Source organism: Martes martes (assembly GCF_963455335.1).
Source record: "Martes martes genome assembly, chromosome: 6".
Classification (NCBI taxonomy): domain Eukaryota; kingdom Metazoa; phylum Chordata; class Mammalia; order Carnivora; family Mustelidae; genus Martes; species Martes martes.
In genome coordinates this window covers 119,997,833-120,013,618 of record NC_137893.1, presented here as the reverse complement: position 1 = coordinate 120,013,618, position 15,786 = coordinate 119,997,833, and the positions used below count along the sequence as shown (strand labels likewise).

The 15,786-nt window shown below is 56.1% G+C and overlaps 4 protein-coding genes across 6 annotated transcripts; 1 reads left to right on the top strand and 3 right to left on the bottom strand.

Moving 5' to 3' along the window:
• Window positions 1-1,155: 1,155 nt before the first annotated feature.
• RNF5 (ring finger protein 5) lies at window positions 1,156-3,539 on the top strand. 2 transcript variants are annotated; one of them, XM_080806152.1, is made up of 6 exons: window positions 1,178-1,374; window positions 2,316-2,334; window positions 2,430-2,542; window positions 2,653-2,707; window positions 2,784-2,901; window positions 2,981-3,539. In XM_080806152.1, the coding sequence occupies exons 1-6, from the start codon at window positions 1,235-1,237 to the stop codon at window positions 3,076-3,078; spliced, it is 543 nt and encodes a 180-aa protein (XP_080662278.1). In that variant the 5' UTR covers window positions 1,178-1,234; the 3' UTR covers window positions 3,079-3,539. The 2 variants fall into 2 exon arrangements, with proteins under 2 accessions (XP_080662279.1, XP_080662278.1); XM_080806153.1 differs by lacking the exon at window positions 2,316-2,334 and having other exon boundaries at window positions 1,156-1,374.
• A 215-nt stretch (window positions 3,540-3,754) lies between these two features.
• On the bottom strand, window positions 3,755-6,653 carry AGER (advanced glycosylation end-product specific receptor). The gene is made up of 11 exons (XM_080805376.1): window positions 6,587-6,653; window positions 6,296-6,402; window positions 5,974-6,166; window positions 5,730-5,794; window positions 5,510-5,597; window positions 5,230-5,412; window positions 5,015-5,142; window positions 4,696-4,834; window positions 4,385-4,408; window positions 4,152-4,278; window positions 3,755-4,029 (listed from the first exon to the last, which is right to left on the bottom strand). The coding sequence occupies exons 1-11, from the start codon at window positions 6,636-6,638 to the stop codon at window positions 3,933-3,935; spliced, it is 1,203 nt and encodes a 400-aa protein (XP_080661502.1). The 5' UTR covers window positions 6,639-6,653; the 3' UTR covers window positions 3,755-3,932.
• Window positions 6,654-7,151: 498 nt separating this feature from the next.
• PBX2 (PBX homeobox 2) lies at window positions 7,152-12,318 on the bottom strand (the record flags this gene model as incomplete). 2 transcript variants are annotated; one of them, XM_080805378.1, is made up of 10 exons in its annotated part: window positions 7,152-8,854; window positions 8,971-9,057; window positions 9,164-9,252; window positions 9,621-9,774; window positions 9,916-10,051; window positions 10,202-10,392; window positions 10,480-10,727; window positions 10,964-11,037; window positions 11,959-12,005; window positions 12,288-12,318. In XM_080805378.1, 9 exons carry the CDS (start codon window positions 11,997-11,999, stop codon window positions 8,762-8,764), a joined length of 1,113 nt encoding a protein of 370 aa, XP_080661504.1. In that variant the 3' UTR covers window positions 7,152-8,761. The 2 variants fall into 2 exon arrangements, with proteins under 2 accessions (XP_080661504.1, XP_080661503.1); XM_080805377.1 differs by lacking the exon at window positions 12,288-12,318 and having other exon boundaries at window positions 11,959-12,179.
• A 735-nt stretch (window positions 12,319-13,053) lies between these two features.
• On the bottom strand, window positions 13,054-15,166 carry GPSM3 (G protein signaling modulator 3). The gene is made up of 4 exons (XM_080805375.1): window positions 14,730-15,166; window positions 14,411-14,519; window positions 13,992-14,191; window positions 13,054-13,787 (listed from the first exon to the last, which is right to left on the bottom strand). Exons 1-4 carry the CDS (start codon window positions 15,066-15,068, stop codon window positions 13,650-13,652), a joined length of 786 nt encoding a protein of 261 aa, XP_080661501.1. The 5' UTR covers window positions 15,069-15,166; the 3' UTR covers window positions 13,054-13,649.
• Between the last annotated feature and the right edge of the window lie 620 nt (window positions 15,167-15,786).

Sequence of the window (15,786 nt, the reverse complement as noted above, 5' to 3'; positions counted from 1 at the left end):
CCAAGCTCTGGCTTGCCCAAGTTCCGGGGTTCCAACCCAGGAGGAAGACCCCAGTTCTGCGGGACACATTACAGGACGGAAGGGGCGGGCCTAACCCCACTTGGCCGCGGGTCGCCTAAAAAGGGGCGGGCCTCGCCCCTTCGGCCCCTACTCGCAAGGGGTGGAGCTAGACCTTTATCTGCTTTTAAGATTTAAAAAGGAGTCGAGATTAACTCTGTCATACTGTGTCACATTAGAAAGGTGTGGGCCTTTAGTTCTGTTCTGCAAATCACCTAAGGAGGAGCGGGCTGAGTCCTCCAGCCGAGGGAGATGGGTTAACACCAGCGCCCCAGATCGATGCTCGCACCATCCAAACGAGCTGATCCCAGTTCTGCTCCCTTCTTCACTAAAAGGGAGGGGCGAACCCAACTTCTGCTCTCTACGTCACCGAAAGAGGCCGGAGCCATTTTAAACCCTGCGATCCGAGCATTTGGTCTCTGGCCGAGCTTTTCGCCGTCTTTCCCGATCTCGGCCAATCAGGGGTGAAAGAAACTGACCAATCAGCCTAGAGAGACCGCAGCCGGAAGACCCGGATGAGGCCGAGCCAAAGCCTTTGAACCCCAAACCCCGCCAATCGTAGAGCAGTCACCATGGCGACAAGACAGAGGAGAAGGGGGTGGGACCAGAGAAGGCTTAACCCTCACGGGATTGGCCCACCCCTTCCCGCCGCCTGCTACGCACGCGCATTTTACCTAACCACCATTTTCCGTCGAGTTTCAGCCAATCAAGTGCTCTGGAGCCCTACACTCCAAAGTCCAATAGGAATCCAGACATTCTCTGAAAGGGGAAGTGAAGGAAAGAAAGGCAACTTAGAGTAGGCGAGGCCTGTGTAGTCCCGAGCCAATTGCTTTTGGCCTTTGGCTATGACTGGCAGCTAATCAGACGAATAAAGCTCCCCCTGGTCGGGCGACGGCACGTATCGAATTGTTGCCAATCCCATCGCGTTGCACACGGACTGAGACTGTATTAGCCAATGACCATTGTGCAAGGGCAGGACTGCGCAAACCTCGCCCCTACGCTTTGGACCAATCCTTTCTTTTGAACTGTGTGATTGTCAGTCACTCAAGCCAATAGTGCTTAAGAAAGCCTTGGAGCCCGCCCAACGACCGTGGGCTGGAGGCGGTTTCTTGTTGTTGGGGCGTGTGTGTGTGTTTGGGGGGATTAAGGGGTACGTGAAGGCGAAACAGAACTGGCCATGGCAGCAGCAGAGGATGAGGACGGGGGCCCCGAAGGGCCAAACCGCGAGCGGGGCGGGGCGGGCGCGACCTTCGAATGTAATATATGTTTGGAGACTGCTCGGGAAGCTGTGGTCAGTGTGTGTGGCCACCTGTACTGGTGAGGATCCGGGAGAGGGAGAAAAGAAGTGAGGCTCACCTCCTTACTCGGGGGGGGGGGGGAGGGCTGTGGGCGGGGTGGCATACAATTATACAGATAATCGGAGGGCACATTCACATCAGTGAGGCCCGAGGGGGGGACTTAGGTCTCTTTGGGTCTGTGTGGGCCAGAGGGTCATATCTGTACAGAGGAGACTCGTGGGACGGAGAGTCATAGGAACTAGGAGACTAGGAGCTGAGGGGTATGTATGGTGTGTTAAGAGGAGTTGGGGCGGGGTGGGCGTCACAGCACATCTGTAACAGGTGAGACCCGAGAATGTGAGAGGTCTTAGCTGTACAGGTGTTAACGGATTAGACTCAAAGATTAGCGGTGACATGCCTTATTAGTTGAGTAGGGGACACCTAGGGAATGTGGGATCACATTCAGGCGAGATATTGATAGGGAGTGGTATGACAAACCCGAGAACAAGGGCACTGAAGGGGCAATCCTGAGAAGTTAAAGGATGGTGGAAATAGGGACTTTATTGAGCCTAGAAGAGGGGAAAAAATGGTTTGGGAGTGATAGGGACAAGGATGGGGCTGGGGGCTGAAAGAGGAGATCTGGAAAGCCCTGTTTGAAGAGACCTGAAAACTTAAGTCAAAAGGCAGAGAAGGGAGGAGGAGATGGGTGCGTGAGTGCATGTGTGTGTGTGTGTGTGTGTGTGTGTGTGTCTGTTGGGGGAGAGGAGAGGGTTGAGCATGTTGAGGATGGATATTACTTTACATGTTGTAAGATCAGAGAAGCAGGAAGGCCAAACTGGCTGGCATGGTAGAAATTGTAAAAAATAGGAAAAGAAACAGGGAATACCTGGGAAGAGGGGGTGAGATCAGACTCTTGTGAGGTCGGGTCTGTGTCTGTCTTTTCTGTAGCTAGTTTGACCTTCTTTTCTTCCCCCCATCCAGTTGGCCCTGTCTTCATCAGGTGCGTACTCAGAGGCGATGAAGAGGGAAATGGGGAGGTCTGAGGAGTTGAAAGACCCTGCTGTGAACTGGAAACCACTTCATTTTCTCCCTCAGTGGCTGGAGACGCGGCCAGAGCGGCAAGAGTGCCCAGTGTGTAAAGCTGGGATCAGCAGAGAAAAGGTTGTTCCTCTTTATGGGCGAGGGAGCCAGAAGCCCCAGGACCCCAGGTGAGAGAGAGGGGATGGTACTGAGGGAAGATGGAGGGCTTCTGCCCTGGGAGTGGGGTGTGGAAGGGAAGAGATGGTTTCCCATTGCTAGCCCCTCTCCTGTCCTTCAGATTGAAAACTCCACCCCGCCCCCAGGGCCAGCGACCAACCCCGGAGAGCAGAGGGGTGAGTCTTGTCTAATTGTGTTCCTTCCCTGCCAAAGACCTGCCCAGTTCTCCTCTGACTTTGTCCACCTCCCTAGGGATTCCAGTCATTTGGAGATACCGGGGGCTTTCACTTCTCATTTGGTGTTGGTGCTTTTCCTTTTGGCTTTTTCACCACCGTCTTCAACACTCATGAGCCATTCCATCGGGATACAGGTAAGAGCCTTCCCTCAGCTCAGGCCCCTTCCCAACCTAGGAGTGGATGCTTCTTCCATAGCTTTCCTCTCTCCTACAGGTGTGGATCTGGGACAGGGTCACCCGGCCTCCAGCTGGCAGGACTCCCTCTTCCTGTTTCTCGCCATCTTCTTCTTTTTCTGGCTGCTCAGTATTTGAGCTTTGTCTCCTTCCTGCCCACCTCCAGCCAGAGGAGAATCAGTATTGGGGGTCCTTGCTGACCCTTACTCCTGGCCCCTCCTCCCCAACTCCTCCGTTTCTATTGGCTAAGGCCATGGCCACTTTCTAGGAGGCTGTGGGTAGGAGGAGTGACATCTGTGCAGAGTATGGGAGAAACTTCTGCTCTGAACTCACTGAGTAGCATCATAACTCCCACCTCTGGGACAGGAGGACAGACAGAAGAGGATGTCTGTTTCTTCTCTCTCCTGATCCTTTGCTTTCCCCCACTTTTACTGATTTGATGTTGAAAGATGAACAAGGCTCCCTCTGACTCCTACCTTCCCCCTGTTGATTTAACTTAATTTTTCTCTCCCCATTGTCTAATATGGGTTCTGCCTCTAAGTGCTTTCTTCCCCTCACTACCTCCTTTATTATAAATTCAATAAACAAGGTGAGATGTATTGATGGGAGCTCTGCCCACTTTTGTCCTTACCTCCTTCCTTCCAGGACAGGAGCATCTTATCCCCAACTTGAGTAAATATCTGGGTGGTATGGGGAGGTGTGAGGGTGAGCCCCTCTTCTTCAAGGCTCTCAAGGATTCAGGGGGTGAGGGTGTCTCACACACTCACTGTCTCTCTCACACACACATACACACACACACACACACACAGACGTGTGCACGAGAGCAAATAGGTGAGGTGTTTACTTATCACTATGGGAGGCTCTGGTTGTGGAAGCAAGTTTGGGGAGGTGGGGTACAGGTTATACAGGGGGAAACTGCTCTGAGGCCAGGATAGAGCAGCGGGGTGGGGGGAGAAAAGGGGGCTGACAGATGGGGTCTAGTTGTGCACCCCTCAGGGACCGGCTGCACCGCTCTCAGCTGCCTCTGGCTCCTCTGACTGATTCAGCTCTGCGCGCTCCTCCTCCTCCTCCTGGTTTTCTGGGGCCTTCCTGGGGAGGGGGATTGGGGAGAATTCTGCACATGGTTTCTAGCACTCTGTCATTCCTGCCCCCACAGCCCTCCTTGCTGCCTGGTGGTCCCAAGTCTGAGCTGTTTGTCTTTCTCCACTCACCTTTCCTCTCTTTGACGTTGCTGTCTTCGCCACATGATGGCCCCAATGAGCAGAGCAGCGATCCCTAGGCCTCCCAGGATCCCCAGGGCCAGGGCTACAGTTCCCAGTCCCTGCCCTTCCACAGAGCCTGTAGAGAGATGCGGAGAAGGGAGGGCCCCCACCACTCACCATTCTTTTCTTGTTGACCACCCATCCCCCAGTCCCGTTGGGGCCGTCTGCTTCCAACCCCTCACCTGCGATGGGCCCCTCCTCTGCTTCTGAAAGGCAAGGTCAGAGCAAGTTAGAAGGGAAGGTCTAAATTTGAGAGAAGGCTATTAGTGGGAGCCCTGATCAAGTCTTCCCCTTTCTTGAGAGGAGAGAGGGAACAGCTGGGCTGCTCTCTCAGGAGAGTTTGGGTGGGGCAGAGGAGGCCTGGATGTGGGTGAACCGAGGAGGAGTGGTGTGGTTCTTGGGGACAGTGCCAGGTTGGGCTAGGGAACTGGTATCTGCACTGTCCCTTAACCCAACCCCAGGATCCCTGGGGTTTGGAGAGAGGTTTTCTCACCGATGACGACATGGACAGCTGGGCTTTCCTGGGGCCCATGGCTGGGATAGGTGGCCACACAGCTGTAGCTTCCCCCGTCGTCAAACTCCACATCATTGAGGAGCAGCACAGGGCTGGGGGCAAGGTGCAGGGGTATGCCCTGGGGGCGGAAGAGGGACAGGAGACTGTTACGACATCTCCACACATCCCATACTCCTGTCTTTGTCTTTACATCCTCGGTTGTCTTTCCCCGCTCCTTGCCTCCCTCTCCATGAGCCTCCTATTCTCATTGCCAGTGGTGTGTCTCTCTACTTCCCAGCCCCCTCCCCAAGTCACTCACATCCTTGATCCAATGGATCTGAAGGGAGGACTGGGCAGGGGTTTCACAGGTCAGGGTCACAGTACCACCACGAACTAGTTTTCCACCTTCTGGCTGTACCATCACTCGGACCTCTGGAGGCACAGGCTCTGGGGCAGAGGGCATGAAGTTGAGAGTTATACCTGTGTGGTCCTAGTGGCCGTGGGCTTTCCTCTTCCCTGAGGGCCTCTACTCACCCCAGACTCTGAGCTGAATGGAGGCTGTGTGTAGGGCTCGACGCCGGGGAAGTCCAGGGCTGAAGCTACAGGAGAAGGTGAGGTGGGGAGCTCCTCCCCAGGCTGGGGTCACCATCAGCGCTGACTGGAGTGTGAAAAGCCCTGTCTGAGGGTGTCTCGTGGTCTCTTCCAGCACAGACACTCCTGTGCAGGGAGGGGAGGGTAAGGCAAGATATCCCAGAGTGGGTGTGGGAGAGGGATCAGAAAGAAAGCAGCTGGGAGGGGAGACTTTGGGACTTACCTTTGCCATCAGGTATGAGGAGTTTCCTGTCTGAATGCCAATTAAGAGTCCCTGCAGGATAGCCCCCCTCGGACACACATGTCCCCACCTGGGGAAGAGTGACCTTCATTATCTTTGAAAATAAGAAACTACACACACACACACACACACACACACACACAGAGCTTACACTCCCCTTCCTCTTCTCAGGACTGCTTTCTACTTCCCCCCCTTCTACTACCTTATTGGGGACACCAGGCATGAGTTCAGAGGCAGGAGAGACAATTTCTGGCTTCCCAGGAATCTCTGAAGGAGGGAAAATTTCAGTCAGAGGCTGCAGCTTTGAAGACTTGCACGCGGGTGTGGGATCTAGGGCAGCTGAAGTCACAGGTTCTCCCACACCAGGGCCAAGGAATCAAGGGCTGGGGTTGAAGGCTTTTCCTTAGACGAGAGGTGGGCCATGGAGAAGGCCCTGGAACTCTTACGGTAGACTCGGACTTGGTAGGTGGACCTCATCTCCTTTCCATTCCTGCTTGTTGCCTGACACCGGAAGGTCCCCTCATCCTGGATCCCTACTGCTGGCAGGAGGAGGGAACCATTGGGGAGCACTCGAGCCACGCTATCCCAGGAGCCTCCCTCGGGAGACAGGACCTTCCAAGCTTCTGTGCGACCTGTGTTCTGGGGACAGAGGAGAGGGGCCTGAACAGTGCGAGTCCTTTGGGAAAGGACGCATGAGTCAGGGAGGTGGGGAAGGGAATCATTCCTGGTCTCTGGAAGCAGGGAAGCTGTGGCAGGAGCCCTGCTTACCAGTTTCCATTCCAGCTGTTGGGGTGGTTTCTTGGGGGCTCCCCTACAGTTCAGCACCAGTGGCTTCCCAATCCGGGCCGTGATGTTTCGGTCGCCTACCACTGCCCCTGGGAGACAGTACAATGGTGGAGGGGTAGGAAGGAAGGGAGAGGCTAACAAAACTAGGGGAGGTCAGGATGGGTGAGGGAGCTTGAAAAGCAGTGCCAGGCTCCAGGAAAGTTCTGGGCAGATTTGGGGAGGAGGATGAAATGCTTTACGGGGAGGATTGGTTTGAGGGGGGGAATGGCTCACCCCACAGACTGAGGACCAGCACCCAGGCTCCTGCTGCTGCCCCTGCTGCCATCCTGCTTCCTTCCCAGGCTCCTGGCTCTGTCTGCCCCTCACTGCTGTGGCCACCGCCCTAGGTGGGGCTTGCACCCTCTCCCCTACCCCCATCTTCCCATCCTGTCCCGCCACAGGGAATGCTAGGAATTCATGCTGCTTGGACAAGAGTCCTTCAGGTAGGAGGAGAAACAATGATCACCCCACCCTTAGGCACTGCCGGCTCCCAGGCACAGCCATAAGGGAGGGGGCAGGGAATGTACCTCCTAGAATTTCTCATTACTCAGGACCCCAACTCCGTCTACTGAGGGCTTGCCTGGTGGACGGACTGGAGCCCATATGGCTTAGGTAAGGTTGCTGGACTACAGGGTTCAGGCCTGGCTGTTGCCCTTGGGGAGGGTTGAAGGTGAACCGTGGCACCTGGGTGGCAAGGGGAAGGCTGGGAGGAGTCGGGGGAAACACCTGTGTGGGGCTTTATGAGAGACAGATTTTATTCTGGGGTTTCTCATGTTTTTGAAAATAATGCTCAACTAAGCCCAGGGAAAAAAGAAGTTTCTTTATTTAAAACTGCATTTTTTTTTTCCTTTTCTGTGAAACTACAAGTTTACAAGTGAGGAGAGAACTGCCCCCACCGACCCGTGCCTCCTGCCCACCACCCATCACACCATCTAATCTGCTCCCCTCCTGTCCCGCCTGGATCTTTGACAGGAGAGGTTCCCCACTAGGACAGTCTTGTAAAATCCTGAGGATGTTTGAGGGGCTCAGATGGTAGGGTTCTGGCCAAGAATGGGACATGGGTGATTTTACTTTCCCCCATACTTGGCTTTTTGTAACCTCCCTCATCTCTCTCCCCACCCTCTTGATTTTGAACTGAGAAAAAAAATGCCTCATTTCTGGGGAAGTTGAGGGAGATACACATACAGGTACCCCAACCCACATTCACCATATTTGGCAATAACCCCTCCCCCATTCTTTCCCCTCCAATCTGCAAAGAGTAGTTTAAAAAGATTTAAAGACGTGTCACTCACAGGGAAAGGTGGCTCTTCCTCAAAATTACTGAGTCCAGCCCTGCCCAGGGGTGCCGTGTGTTTGTATGTGGGGTGGGGAGGATAGGTCAGCAGAACAAGTCCCTGACTACCTCCACACCAAATGCAGCAGAGAGCTGCCTGCATAAGCAAAGAACGCTTAAGTGATCGTACAAGCAAAAATACCTAAGTGATTTTAGGGGGGCAGGGTTGGGGCCCTGCTAAGCGTACTTTCTGATGGACAGGACTGGAGCCAGGTGGGCCTCTTTACAAGTTCTATTTGTTCCCCTTTCTCTTATGACCCCTTCGGCTATCACCCCTAACGTGGGAAAGTAAGAAATTAAAAAAAAAAAAAATCAACATATTTATAAAAACATCTACTTCCCCAAACTAAAAATTAAGAACCAATAACAAAACAAAAAATTCAGATAGTACAGATGGATCCCAGGGTTTCATTTCTTTCCTTTAAAAAAAAAAAAAAAATCAACCCCATATCCCAGTCAACAATTCCCTAAAGTAGCAGAAACTCCCTCCGAGGTAGATATCTGAGTCAGACACTCTCGTCCACCGAGCGATTCTATTGGTTTAAGATGAGCTGCGTATGAGGTAATAAAGCCATCTGGAGGGGCAGGGGGTGGGGAGGCACAGAGTTCATGGCCCATGTCCTCTGTCCAGGAGTGTCCCCAGTTTTGGCATCTCTGGTCAGGCAGGGCTGGCTTCTCCACAGATCCCAGAGCAGGTTAAGTAGGGTAGAGGAGGGAAGAGTGGGGGAGCCCAGAGAAAGATACAGAAATGGAATATAGTATGGCAGGTAGAGCAAAGGGAAAGCAATCTGAACAACAGAATTCTGGGTGGTTTATGTGTGAGAGAAAGGGGGAGAAGAAAGACTGAAAGGAAAAAAGGGGGATGAGACCCCACTTTCCCCTTAGGGGACCCCATTCTCCCTGCCATGTAGTCAGCACCCCCAGCACTGGAGAGTCTGGTCAGGGAAGGGATGACCCCATTTGCCCTTCTCTGTCTTGTGCTTCTCCTGTGTCTGGGGTTTGTCCTCTGGATGCCTGCGTCCTCTTCAAGAGTCGCCTTGTGAGCCCCGCCCCCCCTGTGGCCCTGAGGGGCAAGATCAGTTGGAAGTGTCAGAGTGAACGCTCCCTGGTCCCTCTGTCGGAGACGTCACTGAGGATGGGGTTACAGCCTCCTGCCAGCCACCATTTGCCTAGAAAAAGAGAGAGGTTGGGGCAGGGAAATCCAGTGTGGGAGACAACACGGCCAGAGGAAAGCCATCCTGTCCAGGTGAGAGGTGGACAAAGGGAGCTTCAGGTGTTCACTCACCCTCATTTCCCGAGGGCTGTACATCTGGCCTCCCCCAAGGTTATCCCCGTAGCCCCCTGGGCCCATTGAGTGTCGGAGTGATTCCACCTGCAGGCAGCAAAGAAGGGCAGGACACAGTGAGGAGTCTCATACCCTGGAGAGTGGGAAACCGAGTTTGGGCAAGCCCTGGTCGAGGGGAGACGGGCCACCTGACCTGGGAAGCAGAATAGGAATCTCCGTTGAGCCCGGGCATCCCCAGAAACATATCTCCGGATCCTGAGAGATTGAAAGAGCCGCCAGAGCCTTGGGGGAGCAGAGAGGGAAACAGGGAAGAGTCTAACAGAGCCTGAGACTCACCACAGTCCTGTGTTTCCAAAAAGCCCTCTGAACTAGTTCCGGGGGTGTGCTGCTGTACACAACTTATCCCTAAGACATTGCAACACTTGGGAGCAGGCCATGTCTGAGCCTCCCCCTCTCTCCCTGGCCACTTGCTGGAAGACAGAAGTAACTTCGCTGGACTGGCCTTTGTCCCCTGACATCTCCACCCCATCTCAGCTAGTTCCCTCTCACCCCCAAAGGACCCCTCTCTGCTGGGATCCTGTCTAGATAGGAAGTGGGAACAAAGGCCGGAAGTGTGCAAGAGAGCCAGCCAGGATGGCAGCGGGGTCCACCTGCAGAGGAAGGGGGTGTCGGGGAGCTGGTGCGGCTGTGGCCCCCCTGGGTGACTGACACGGCAGTCTTGACGGCATAGATGTTGGCCTCCTCTTGGAACTTTCCAATATTTTTCTTATAGCGGATCCGCTTATTGCCAAACCAGTTGGAGACCTGTGAGGCATGGAGCAGAAAGGAGGGTCAGGTGCAGACCTTCCCCCTCAACCCCCCGGCCCCCGTAACCGCCTCAGTCAGTCGATCAGAGAGCTTTTAACCTGAACACTACTACCCGGCCTTGAGTCCCACCCCCCATACCTGAGAGACAGTGATCCCACACTTCTTGGCAAGCTCCTCCTTAGCCTCCTCACTAGGATACGGGTTACTCAGGTGGGAGTAGAAGTACTCGTTGAGGACCTCAGTGGCCTGTTTGCTGAAGTTGCGGCGTTTGCGTCTACAGAAGAGGGAGAATGGTGGTGAGGCGGCCGCTCTCCCAGCAGGGCGTCCATCTTGCACCACTCTAGAGGGCACCACTGCCATGGAGCACCGTGTTGTGTGAGCTGGTGGCCCCGAGGCTGGGGGAAGTGGGGGGAAGGAGCCCCACCTGGCATCCAAGAAGCGGGAACGCAGGATCATGACAGCCTCACAGGTGCTCTGCTTGAGCTGCATCTGGATGGCGCTGAACTTTCGGTGGATGATGCTCACCATGCGCTCCATCTCCTTGGGAGCCACAGGCCGCGTGCGGCTCTGTTCCCTCAGCAGGTTCATGACGTGCGTCGTGAACTCGTTACATGCCTGCAGTGGGCGCCAGGGGCTGTGAGGAGGGGCCCTCTGGTCTTGGGCTGCCCTGTCCTCTCACCCACGCCAGCCTGGTCTCCTCACCTGCTCATACTTCTCCAGCTCCGAGTGGTAGATGTGGCGGATTTGGGCAAGTTTGCTGCGATAGTCGGAGTGTTCGATGGAGTTGTCAGGGGACACGCCGCCCCCGGAGGCTGCAGCGGCTGCAGCTGCTGCCGCAGAGCCCCCTCCTTTCTCAGGCCCAGCCACACCCTCTGCCAGAAGCATGTTGTCCAGGCGCATCAGCTGTGGGTCCACCGGCTCCTCCTCTTGGGAGCTTCGAATGCTGAGGCCTAGCATGCAGGTGAGTGAACTTCGGGACCCAGGGAACCCACACCCAGCTCGCAGCCCTCCTGGTGTCTCCTGGAGACCCACGTTTCTAGGCTTTGGTTCTCTCCCCATTTTCCCTTAGCAACTTCCCTAACCCCTACTGTCCTCAGTGCCCCGAGATGTCAAACTCTTGGCCTGAGCCCTCTAAAGAATAGAGTTCAGTCCCCAGAGGTGAGGAATCAGAGGGGGACCCACATACCGGTTTTCTCCTTGATTTCGCACAGGACACTAAAGAGAGCAGGCTTCATGCGGTGGCAGTTAAGGGCATGTTTCCTTGGGAGGAAAGGGAAAGAATAGTTGAGAAGCTACAAGAACAGAGGTGGGGTGGGATGGGGGTACCATGAGGGTGAGGGGGAGCCTGGGAACAAGAAGGGAGGTAGAAGGTGGGGGTGGGGACATGACGGAGTTGGGAGGGGAGACAGCTCCTGGAATGTGGAGACGTGGGGAAGTTGCTTGGCTTTAGGAAGATGGGGGGGGAGGTGCAGGCAGCAAGATAAAGGCACTGTGGGTACACACGGGGCTGTGGGAAATGGGCCTAGAAGGGGACAAAGGGAAATTTGGGGGTGACTGCCAACTTGAGAGTGACTAGGTAGATTTCAGAGGAAACGAGATGGAGACTGTGAGAAGAGTCAGAGTTTGAGGTGCCAGAGACGGGGCTGGGGATTTCAATACAGATGTGTATGGGGGGTCCTGGGACTGAGCAAGGCAGGAGGCTCTGATGCTCCTAGTGTCTGGCTGAGCAAGGGCTAAGGGCTGGGTGAGGACCCTTGGGAGGGTGGGCAAGTGGTGGAGAGGAGTGATAGGAGCTCTGGGATGGACCCAGGTCTGGAGAAGATGGGGGTGGGCTGGGTGGAGAGTTAGGAAGACAGCATTCTTAGTCTGAGAGCCAAATCAGGGCTCTGGAGGTGGAAGGAAGTTCCAGGGGAGTACAGGGGTCCGTGAGAGGTGGGGGGTAGGTGGGCAGTGAGACCACCCTGGGCTCCCCTCTTTGAAGGTTTCAGGGTCTGGTGGTGAAGGGAGGTTTGAGGGGGATGGCTTATCTCAGGACTAACAGGAGTAAGGAGAGAAGAGAGCTGCAGGATCCTGGAGAGGGTCATGGAGTGGGGGGTGGGGGTGGGGATTCCCAAAAGATTCAGAGCTTGTGAATGGGGCTTCTGCTGGGTCTGTGTAGGGTCCCGGGGTGGGGGCACTCACTTGGCCTGGGCCTCATCCAGGCTCTGGTCGGTGATGGTCATTATCTGCTGCAGAATGTCCCCGATGTCTTGCTTCCCTCGGCCTCCCGGGACCCCCCCGTTACCCCCACCGGGGTCTCCGCCGCCGGGAGGCTCGCCAGGGCCCCCAGGCTCCCCACCCACCAATCCCAGGCCCCCCCGGCCCCCGCCTGGAGGGGGCGGCCCCAGCAGCCGCTCGTCCATAGTTGGGGGGGGGCCCTGAGGCCCCCTCCCTGCTCCGCCCTCCCCCCGCCTAGTTACTTCCCCCCCCAAACTCGGTGGGGCCGCTGCTCCCTCCGCCCCAACACCCACCCGTTTCTCCCCTCCCGGCTCCCCCGGAGGTTCACCCCGGGCCTGAAGGGAGACCTGGGGTACCGGCTGGGCCCCCCACAGGAGACCCCGGCCCCCGGCGGCGGAGAAAATGGAGCCGGAGAGAGAGAGGAGGCCCAAGCGGGGGTGTGTGTGAGAGAGAGAGGGAGGAGGGAGGAGGGAGGAGAGGGGGGAGCGAGGGAGGGAGGCTGGGGGAGGGGAGCCGGGGAGGAAGAGGAGGGGAGAAGAGAGGAGGAACAGGGAGGAGCTGGGGGCGGAGAGAGACACACAGAAACAGAGGAACTGGGACCGAGTGGAGGAGGGGAGAGGGAAGAGGGGACGAGGGGAGGAGACTGGACCTACGGGGAAAATATGCGAAGGCCCCGGGGCTGCAAGTAGTCGGCCTGGAAAGTGGGGCTTGTTGGGGCTAGGGGACCGCCGCCTGGGTTCCGAATTAGGGATCTAGGTTTTGTGGCTTCGGGCCGCTAGAATGCCTGGGTTCACAGACAGCTCAGTTCATATTTCTTGTCCTAATGACTCCCCTCCCTGTTCTACTTAATTAAAACCAGGAGAGGGGGGCTGGGGGGGAATAATTAGGGAGGTCTCCAGCCGCTGCTTAATGAGCCAGTAATTAACCAGCCAGGGAGGGGAGCTGGCCTCTGGCCAGACTAGGGAGAGAGGCGGCCTCTGGCCTCACCTTCCTCTCCCCCGCCCCCCCCCACTCCCCCTCCCTCCCCACCGCAGCCCGAAACACCAGTCTTCTTCAGTTGGGAGGAGAATTACATTTATTCATACAACCAAAACATCAGACTCAGAGCAGCAGTGGGGAGGCAGGGGGGCAGTGCTAAGTGTCCATTCACAGCCTGTAGGCCCCGAATCCTGGGGCTGGGGGTGCTGGTGGTGGGTGGGAGAATGGTCTCTTTACAGTGCCCTCTCTGCCTTCTTACTAAGAAGGAGGGTGGGACTGTCTGTCAGGCCCTAACCTTGGGAGATTTGCCTTTTCTTGGGAGATAGGAAGGCCTGAGCCCTCAGATTCTGCCTCCTGGGCATGTCTCCACGACTCAGGACTTAGAACTACTCCCTGTGATCAGAGGAGGGGGTGGGGTGTCCCTCAGTGGCTGGGATTCCTTCACTGCTTCAAGCTCCCACACACTAGGGGAGGGAGTTAAATGACCATCCCACTTTGACTATGCTCAGGGTTTGAGGACTTTCACCCCCTCCATTCCCAGGAAAGGTGGATGAGGGTGATGAATATTGAGATTTCTCCTGGGTCCTCCAGTCTCTGGTGCCCCTGCCATGCAGGAGTTGAGGGCTGGCCAGCTTTGAGCCCCAGAGTGCGGAGTGGCTGGTGGGGTGGCTCAAGTCTCAGCAGGTATGTGTTGGGGGCCGGGACCTCTGCTCCTCCATTCGACCCCCACCCTGAACTCTCAGCAGCAACTCCAGGAGCTCCTGTCCCCCTGGGGGTAGGGGAGGCTCTGACCGCTGGGCTTCCATCCGCTGGCACTGGAGGAGTGGAGGGAAGGGAGGGTGTTGGTGAGGTTTTAAGAGGAACAGGCCTTGAAAGGAGCCAAGGCTGGTTGAAGGGGTATAGGGGATACCTGTGATGGGCATGGGGGGGACTAGGCTAGGCAAGGGGGCAGATGCTGGGGAGAGGGAGGACCAAGAGACCAGGAACCTTGGATCTTGCCTTTTGGGTAGGTGTCTCACCTGGTGACTGAGGATAGTGCTGTAGAGCTGTTCTCTGTCCTCAAGAGGCCGGTGTGGGGCTGGGGCTCTGCTTGGGGGATTCTGGGGGATGTGGAAGGTGGCTCTCTGCTCCTCTAGGCGGCGGGACTGGGCCTCCGCCACCAAGTCCAGAAGGAGCTCAGTCTGTAGGGAGAGCAGGGAGGCGGAGCGGGGCCCCAGGGCTGGGGAAAGGAGAGGTAGGGCTCAGAGACCCAGAGAAATTGGCAGACAGGAGGTTTGGTGGTGCAAGGTGTTTAGGCACTTGGGGTCAGAGCTGAGGGGCTGTAATGGGGAGTCAGGAGGAGGTGGGGAGAGAGCCCAGGATGGAGTGGGCCTTGGTAATGGGATCAGGAAGGATGTGGGCACCAAGGTCAGGGAGCTCCCGGGGCGGGTGAGGGTACCTGTGTGACGGGTTCCTGAAGGAGGAGGGGACGGAGGAGCAGATCGCCAAGGCCGAGTGCTGGTGTTCATAGGGGGCCAGTCATGCTCATCCTGATGGGGGCCCTGATGCTGAGAGACACCCGGTCCAATCAAGCCTGGGTGTGGTGGGTTAGGGGGCTAGGCCAACAGCCCATTTCTTCTCTCTGTGTCTCTGTTCCTGCCTCAGTTTGCCCAAACCCTTCTAAGTCCCCTGAAACCCCTGTCACTACGTTGCTGTCCCAGGTCCTCTCACCTCCCTTTCTCCCAGTGTCAGCCTCCCCAACCCGGTGCGCAGCTCACCTGGTCATCTTCCTCTTCTTCCTGGGGTCTCTCGGCCTCCATCCCCTGAGGGGGAGAAACTGAAGGGGGAAGGGTAGCTGGGATTTGGGAGGAGGCTGGAACCCTAGGTTCCTGAGGGGAGTGGGGGCTGGAAGGGGTGGGGGTGAGCCAGGGGCTGGATGCCTGGGTACTGAGCAGGAAGCTGGGTTCCTGGTCAGCCCCCCCACGGGCCCCGCCCATCCCTGTCAACTTCCTCCAGTTCTGTTTTCCCACCCAAACTGCTTGCTCGACCTCTCTTGCCCCAGGGGAGCACAGAGACTGGGAAAAGCTCCTCCAGCTGCAGTAGTGGAGGGGGTTCATGATGGGGAAGGACTCGGCCTTTTCATCTCGAGTCTCAGTTGACCCCCCAACCCCAGGCTCTGTTCTCTCTACTCCCCTCCTCCCCTTCAGCTCTTTCTGTCAACACAGGAACTAGCTACACGGGAAGTGGTTTTACTCCTCAGAACCCCCCTCCCGCCCCCAGGCCCCTTTCCTAAGAGGACCCCGATATAGGCTTTGACCCTCCACTGTGTCCCAGCTTCCCAAAGACTTATGGGGACTGGGAGGGGCATGGTTCTAGTGGGAAGCAGAGGACTCAGGCCCAGGGATGTTGGGCCCTCAAACATATACATATACCTCTAGGAGTGACTTCAACACCACAGTACCTATTTGATAAATGTGCGTTGAATAGTTATCCCTGCCCTCCAGGTGCTTACAGTCTATTCAGGGTACAAGATATGTACCAAATGTGAGATGAGGGTCAGGGGTAACTTTCCTCTTATCATGAATGAAGGATACAGAAATGGAAAAGGGAGACAACCACCTCCCTGGCGTGGTCTCAGTGCTGGTCAGGCTGCTTGGCATCAGGGTAGGAGCAGGGTAGAGATATTTTAGTACCTCTAAATGGCAACCTGCCATATTATGTTTACAGCTGAGTGGCTTCGAGCATGAAATGTGATGAGATCGGGTTCTACCACTTAATGCCTTGCAATCTTGGGCAAATAAAATCTCTGTGCCTCAGTTTCTCAAAGAGTAAAAT

What these genes read in the sequence shown, in the direction of transcription:
- AGER (XM_080805376.1), bottom strand. Translation starts at nt 6,638, where the DNA reads ATGGCAGCAGGGGCAGCAGCAGGAGCCTGGGTGCTGGTCCTCAGTCTG. An exon ending in CTACCAAGTCCGAGTCTACC is followed by an intron (nt 5,795 to 5,973) that starts GTAAGAGTTCCA and finishes TCCCTCCTTCAG; the next exon opens with AGATTCCTGGGAAGCCAGAA. An exon ending in AGAGGAGGGGCCCATCGCAG is followed by an intron (nt 4,279 to 4,384) that starts GTGAGGGGTTGG and finishes ATCTCTCTACAG; the next exon opens with GCTCTGTGGAAGGGCAGGGA.
- GPSM3 (XM_080805375.1), bottom strand. Translation starts at nt 15,068, where the DNA reads ATGAACCCCCTCCACTACTGCAGCTGGAGGAGCTTTTCCCAGTCTCTG. An exon ending in AAGAAGAGGAAGATGACCAG is followed by an intron (nt 14,520 to 14,729) that starts GTGAGCTGCGCA and finishes GGTGTCTCTCAG; the next exon opens with CATCAGGGCCCCCATCAGGA. An exon ending in GCACTATCCTCAGTCACCAG is followed by an intron (nt 13,788 to 13,991) that starts GTGAGACACCTA and finishes CCACTCCTCCAG; the next exon opens with TGCCAGCGGATGGAAGCCCA.
- RNF5 (XM_080806152.1), top strand. Translation starts at nt 1,235, where the DNA reads ATGGCAGCAGCAGAGGATGAGGACGGGGGCCCCGAAGGGCCAAACCGC. An exon ending in CAGAAGCCCCAGGACCCCAG is followed by an intron (nt 2,543 to 2,652) that starts GTGAGAGAGAGG and finishes CCTGTCCTTCAG; the next exon opens with ATTGAAAACTCCACCCCGCC. An exon ending in CAACCCCGGAGAGCAGAGGG is followed by an intron (nt 2,708 to 2,783) that starts GTGAGTCTTGTC and finishes CCACCTCCCTAG; the next exon opens with GGATTCCAGTCATTTGGAGA.